Genomic DNA, 6,734 nt, shown 5'->3' on the forward strand with positions numbered 1-6,734 from the left:
AGATCCTGTCGAGAAAACTTCTGTCGACAAAACGCGGTCGTCTAGACACACCCCATGGGGCCAAACGTTGGGAAAACCCCTCCTTCCGAGCAGCCCTTCTTCTTCCTAGACGGCGTCCCAAGGATGCCAAAAGGCAGGACCGTTTTCCAAACTGTTATTCGGAAAAGCAGAGACATTCCTTGGAGGCGGCAGCGCGTTCCCAGGATACTTCCAGGGTCCCGGGAAAGCTCTGCCGTGTGGGCAACGCCTGAGAAAGGGACCCGGGAGCTTTGCCCTTGGCGCCAGGGTTACCTTTCGCTGAGGAGAAGTTCCAGCCCCGCCGAGCGCGGGCTCCAGGGCAGTTCTGACCAGCGCGAGAGCGGGACTCGGCCCCGCCTCTGCGCCCGCCCGCAGCGCACGCCAGGGGGCGCTGGCACACGCTGACTGACAGCCGCGCGGCGGGCAGGGGGCTCGGCGCTGCCATAGCGGCCCCGCCCTTTTCCCTGGCAGCGCGCGGGGCGCCCGAGGCAGTTGCCGCGGCTCCTCCCTCCCTCCCGCCTCCTCAGCGGCACTTCCGCTTCACTCCTCCCGGAAGCGGCTTCATCCGCCGCCCTCCTCCCCTTTCAGGACGTCACGACGCCGGCTGTTCCATCTCCTTCCCCCGCCCCCCCCACTCGCTCTTCCGCCTCTCGCGCCTCCCTCCCACCGCGTTTGGTCCTTCCCTCCCCCCCCGTCTTCGTCAGCGGCTGCCGCATCCGGGTCCCGGCGCCGCTGTCACTATGGTCATGGCGGAGGGGACGGCAGTGCTGAGGCGGAACAGGCCGGGCACCAAGGCCCAGGTGAGGCGCCGCGCTCCAACCGCCTCGTGCCCGCGCGGGGCGAGGGGCCGGGCCTGCCCAACCGTCGCGCGGGTCCCGCCGCGCGCTCCGGCCGGGCCTCGGGGACTGGCAGCTCCGTTCCGCCTGGAGCCTCCCCGGGGCTGAGCGGGCGCCGGGCGCGCCCCGTCCCCTCGAGAGGCGTCAGGGGGCCCCTTGGCGGCCCAGAGCTCTAGGGCGGGACCCGCCTCGTCCGGGGAAGCGGCTTTTCCCCACCCGCCTCGTGCCCCGAGGTGCCGCGGGGCGCCTGTTGTCCAGGCTAATGGCCACCCTTCTGAGGCGCTGTCTCCTCATCCTCCTGTGGGCCAGCTGCTTCCCCGGCCGCTGACAGGCCGCCGCCTCCGAGGAGACCTTTGACAGCGTTTAAATGGCATCTCATCCTGCTAGCAAAATAGGCTGAGAGAAAAATGAGCCAAAGAGGAAAAAAAGCCAGGCAAGCTATGAGCTAATAACAGGTCAATGTCTTGGTTGAGTGAGGCCAACCCCCCCTCTTGCAAACCAAAAGGTGTTGCTAGAAGAACCTCATTTCTCTTGCTGATAATGTGAATTCATTAATGCCACTTCCTTCAGAACACTGAACCTCTTTTTTTTTGGGGGGGGGGGTGTCTGTAAGTATTAACCAGTTCTGGCTCTTCATAGCGTGTAAAAAGGAGTGGAAGAGATGACATTTACAAATTGACGGCGCAGTAAGTCAAGCAAAGGTTTAGCTTTAAATGTAAGAGATGAAAGATAGGTGGTAAGTCCTTTATTGTAAATTTCATAGTTTGGTTTTGAGAGGGTAAGCATCAAGCCCACCAAGTCCTTTGCAACTTTGTCTGCTTCCGCTCTTTCTAGTTGTAATTTTCTGTTTATTTGAAACTGCATAGCTTATTTTCCTACAGCAGGTTGAAGTTTCCTGATATTGAGCATTCAGAATTTGCTGCAGATACTATGCTTTCTACCCACCACCATTTATGAAATGTGTTTAAAATTGAAATTTTTTTCCCATAGGATTTTTACAACTGGCCCGATGAATCCTTTGAAGAAATGGATAGCACATTAGCTGTTCAACAGGTATTTTTTGTACTAATAAATATATTTTTCACATGGGAAAGTTTAGTCACACACATCTTATGATTTTTGGCAGGATGTAAGAACAGGGCACATTCTCTTCCTGATTGTGATATAGTTCTACAAAAATAACCATACAGATATAGACATCAGTGTGTTCTGGTTAATACAGTAATTTTGTGTGTAGAAATCACATGAATCCTGGGGTCCAGTTTAACCAGTTGAACAGGCTTTATTGCTGTCTGGTAAAACTCACTGCTCCTCTTACTACATCTCTTTCAGGGAAGACATATTTTTCTCTCACTGTTTTTTTTTTTGTTTTTTTGGGACATCAGCTTTCTTCCCTCTCCACCTGTTACTACTTTTTTTGTAATCTTACTGTGGTTCATCAACATAGTTTCTCATTTCCAGCTAGATTAAAGGAAGAAATAGCTGCTATCTTTACTATAGTGGCTAGGAGGAATATGTGAAACTTGCATTTACTTCCTTCTTTTTGGAATGTAAGAGATCAAAGGTAACTAAAGTTGTGGAGCAATTGTAAATATGTTGCCTGAGTATCTTTAAAAAACTTTCAGATTAATCCTTTTTCTTCCTAGTATATCCAGCAAAACATAAGGGCAGACTGTTCTAACATTGACAAAATCCTGGAACCTCCTGAAGGCCAGGATGAAGGTGTATGGAAGTATGAACATTTACGGTAAGAATTCATGCTTTCTCAAAATGTAGAATTGTGCAACCCACTTCCCAGATTAATTGTAATAATGAATCTTAATACTTATTATCTATGAGATTCAGAGTATCTTTGTTGATGACTTAGAGCAATTTTTCTTTTGTAGGTTTTTTGTGTTAAACAGTTTTATAGTAATAGTTTTGAAATCTTAAAAATTGAATTTATTTGCACCTTTTCAAATTACCAAGTCCCAAATTCATTGTTCTGAGGATTCCCTTAAACTCCTATTGATTTTAAAAACTTGTTTTTGTCTTATTTTAAATTGTGATTTTACATCCCTACCTGTGGAAAGTCTCCACATACTGTGGGCCGGAAGCCCTGCGTCTTGGTTCCGTTGTGCTGGGCTGGAGCTGCGAGCACTGGTCTATGGCAATCAGGAAAGCTACGTGTGCTGTCCTCACCTGCTGTTACTGCCCCCATTGCTCCTTTTGGCCAGGAATTGTGGCTAGTGGGAGCTGCAGGGGTGGGGCTTTCTGATGAGTGCAGCATGCAGAGCCACTCCCCCTTCCCCCAGGTGCTACAGGGACACGCTGGCAGCTTCTAGGAGTGGCACGGGGCCAGAGCATGCAGGGAGCCTGCATTAGCCCTGTTGCACCACCAACAGGGAGCTGCCTGAGGTAAGCGCCCTGCATTTCCTTCCTGCAGTCCTGAGTCCCCTCTCACTCCAGTCCTGAACCCCCTCTCATACCCAGACTTCCTCCCAGAGTCTGCACACCCAGCTCTGAGCCCCTTCCTGCATTCCAATCCCATCATCCTGTGCCCCACCCCAGAGCCCAAACCCCCTTCTACACCACAACCCTGTGCTTTAGCACTGAGTCCACTCCACCTTAACTCACACCCAGACCCCACATCCCTACCCAAACCCCTGCTCTGAGCCCACTCATGTACTCCAAACCCCTTATTTCCAGCTCCACACTAGAGCCGGCATCTCCAGCTGGAGCCCTCACCTCCTCCTGCACCACATCCCTCTGCTCCAGCCTGGAGCTCCCTCTGAACCCCTCCATTTTGGCCCCAGGCTAGAGTCTAGTGGAAGCCCCAAGTCCCCTCATTGGCCTGTGTGTGTTCTGGGACTGATTTTTTTTTCTGGAGGTGAGTGGCCCCTGATAGGAAAAAGGTTTCCCACCACTGGTACATAGCAGAGATGAGTTTGATCAATTTGCACCTTATGATGTGTTTTTCTTCAATGCATGTATAAGGGATTTAACTTTTTTTTTCTTAAACATGAATTGCTATCCTAAGCAAGTTTGTATAATGTAGATTTTCCTAAGGAAGAAAATATTATATTTCTAGTCTCTGCTCCAGGATGCTGTTCAGTTTATCCTTTTTGACAAATGAGAGAGAAAATAGTTATGAGTTCCTTTTGAATCAATAATAAATTAATTTTTCTTATTTTTCTTTTAGTATTCCTGTCACCTTAGTCTCCCCTTATTTGTTCTTTTGTTCCTAGTATATTATACAGATATATCCAAAGATTCCAAATATGTTGTAGCTGCTAAAATTATTTTGAACCGTTTTTTTGCATGTGATCTCATTTGTTTTCTGCTTTCTGCACCTGCAAAGAAACCAATGTAATTGTTAAAAATGCTTGAGATTCATAAAATCATTAGGCTATGTCTACACTGGTGCGATCTTGCGCCAGAAGTATGCAAATGAGGCTAAGCGTGGAATATTGCTGAGCCTCATTTGCATATCTGAGCCGCCATTTTTGCAGAAGAGGCTCGTGCGCCAGAAGGAGCATCTACACTGCCCCTTCTTGTGCAAGAAAAACCCTCTTGCGCAATGCTGTTATTCCTGAAAATAATCAGCGTAACGGCATTGTGCAAGAGGGTTTTTCTTGCGCAAGAAGGGGCAGCATAGACAGCCCCTTCTGGCGCAAGAGCCTCTTCTGCAAAAATGGCACCTCATTAGATATGCAAATGAGGCTCAGCGATATTCCAGGCTTAGCCTCATTTGCATACTTCTGGCACAACAACCCGCCAGTGTAAACATAGCCTTAGAGTTTATGAAAAGTTGTTTATGAAAAAATGTTTTGTTTGGGAAAACTGTTCTGACAATACTGCATTTAAATTTCTAGACAATTCTGTCTTGAGCTCAATGGACTTGCTGTCAAACTTCAGGTAATTCTTTTCTTGTCCTCTAATTTTTGTGTCAGAGCAGGTTGTTTTTATATTTGTAGACATAATAGTAGCTCACAAAGCATCAAAGTCTTTTTAATTCACATTTTTTGCCATCATGATGTAGGAACATAGCTTTAGGATTCTAGAAGACTTTAGTTGATCAAGTAGCTTTAAAATATTTTTCTTATTTTAAGCAGTTTACAGTTAAATTATTAAAAATGATTAAATTTTGCTTTCTCTGCTTGGTATTTTATTAACTGAACAATTGTTTCAACAGAGTGAATGCCACCCAGATACATGCACTCAAATGACAGCAACTGAACAATGGATTTTTCTTTGTGCAGCCCATAAAACTCCCAAAGAGGTGAGGAGGATATTTTTTGAAAAATATCTGTAAAAGCTCATATTTTCTTCAGTGATCCAGGTACAGAAGGGGCATGTGGGAATGCAACTTCACAGCAGCATTCCTTGCTTGCTTCTCACATCTTCCATAGTAACTCATAGGTGTTATAGGATGCATAGGAGGCAGCTGCTTTCCCTTAACAATTAAGTTTTGTACAGATCTCCACTTGCCCCTCACATTTTGTCTGGCAGTCTAGAAGAGTAATTAAACAGATTTCAACAGAAGTTATGTGCTCTTGGTGAAGGGGGTGCTAAATAAGCACACAATGAAATGTTCCCTTTGAAGTATGGTAAGAAAGAAGTTTGGGGGGAGAGGATAGGCGACAAAATTTCTCAAACAGAAATGGAATTGGAAGTGAACATACAAAATCAGAAAAAGGAACCATCCAGGATCTTGGCTAGTATTTTTAGCAGAGGCAAGGTTCCATATTTTTTCCTCTTTCCTCACTAAAGCAGACTTGTATATTCTTAATAATTGGAAAGTAGTTAAATAGCAGTCCAGAACTGAACAAAGTACTACTTGAGTTTACTACTTATTTTCTAGACTCTCAAAGTAATAGTGTTTGTCATCTAAAAATCAGTGCATAATAATAATAGGGTGTTGATGAGAGCAGAAGGAAAATTGATACTTTGCTGCCCTTCATGAGTGTGTTATGTGTCCGTTCCCACCATGTATAGTGTATTATCTTGGAATCCTTGTCAATCAGTGAATGACATCTGTCATTAACCCTACATGATTTAAATACTTCCCCCAAACTTCTGTGAACTTTGACATTTTATATATATATTTTTAAAATACATATAATTTTTCCATGGTTTGGTCTGCTACAGCACAGGCTATATGCTGGTTCTTTCTAGTGTGTTGGCAGGCACAGTGATGACCTGTCACAGACTAGGATTTTCATACTCTCCAGCTCTTTCTCTGCTTTTCCAGTTTGTTCTACCACACTGTGAGCAATATGTAGAAATGTCGCCATGCGCTTCTCATGAGACTGTTTCTAGCAGCTTGAAATGCCCAGAGAAGGTTAAAATTGAGAGGGGAAAAGGCCATAATTATCCCTCTTGCACCGATGCATTAAGTATGTTGTACTGGTCGAAACTCCCTAATCCAGACTTCCCTGGTCCAACATTGTCTTAGCGAGTGCTCACAGGAATAAACTATAGAGCCTGGGACCAGGAGCATTGCTAGGCTAGGGGGGCCGAGATGGAGTCCCAGGCCAGCAGTGTCACCAGGACGAATGCAGAGCCCCCAGTCTCTGGGAGGGAGTGGGGCCTGCTGGAGGGGAGTGCAGAGCCCCCTGGGCCATAGTGTGAGTGCTGGGCAGGGGAGCACAGAGCTGCCAGGAGGAGCACGGAGCCCCCCAAGTGGCAGCAGAGCCACTCAGTGAAGCATGGAGCTCCGTGGGTGGCAGCGAGGCTGCTGGGGTGAGGGTGGGGGATGGAGCCCACCAGGCAGCAGCAAAGCTGCTTGATGCAGCACGAAGCCCCAGGTGGCAGCAAGGTGCAAAGGGGAGTGTGGAGAGGCCAGGCAGTAGCCGAGTCACTGGGGAGAAAGCAGAGCCACCAGCGGGAGGACAAAAC

General features: G+C 47.2%; 2 protein-coding genes across 4 annotated transcripts in view; one reads left to right on the forward strand and one right to left on the reverse strand.

Moving 5' to 3' along the window:
• The window catches only part of LOC102449433 (MOB-like protein phocein), a 35,981-nt gene that overhangs the window by 19,723 nt on the left and 9,524 nt on the right, over nt 1–6,734 (forward strand). The window contains exons 1-5 of one of the 2 annotated variants that reach the window (XM_075934253.1): nt 664–818; nt 1,845–1,907; nt 2,501–2,601; nt 4,709–4,751; nt 5,029–5,115. In XM_075934253.1, the coding sequence (XP_075790368.1) occupies nt 759–818; nt 1,845–1,907; nt 2,501–2,601; nt 4,709–4,751; nt 5,029–5,115 (354 nt within the window). In that variant the 5' untranslated portion in view covers nt 664–758. Of the gene's footprint in view, nt 1–663; nt 819–1,844; nt 1,908–2,500; nt 2,602–4,708; nt 4,752–5,028; nt 5,116–6,734 lie in introns of those variants that run through there. The other variant, XM_075934256.1, reaches the window with a different exon arrangement.
• Nucleotides 5,114–6,734, reverse strand: part of RFTN2 (raftlin family member 2) — an 85,477-nt gene continuing 83,856 nt past the window's right edge. For both annotated transcript variants that reach the window (XR_003088305.2, XR_012905399.1), the window contains one exon: nt 5,114–5,346. The gene's annotated coding sequence lies outside the window, so the exon portion shown is untranslated. The remainder of the gene's footprint in view (nt 5,347–6,734) is intronic.

Source organism: Pelodiscus sinensis, chromosome 7 (genome assembly GCF_049634645.1).
Source record: "Pelodiscus sinensis isolate JC-2024 chromosome 7, ASM4963464v1, whole genome shotgun sequence".
Taxonomy (NCBI): domain Eukaryota; kingdom Metazoa; phylum Chordata; order Testudines; family Trionychidae; genus Pelodiscus; species Pelodiscus sinensis.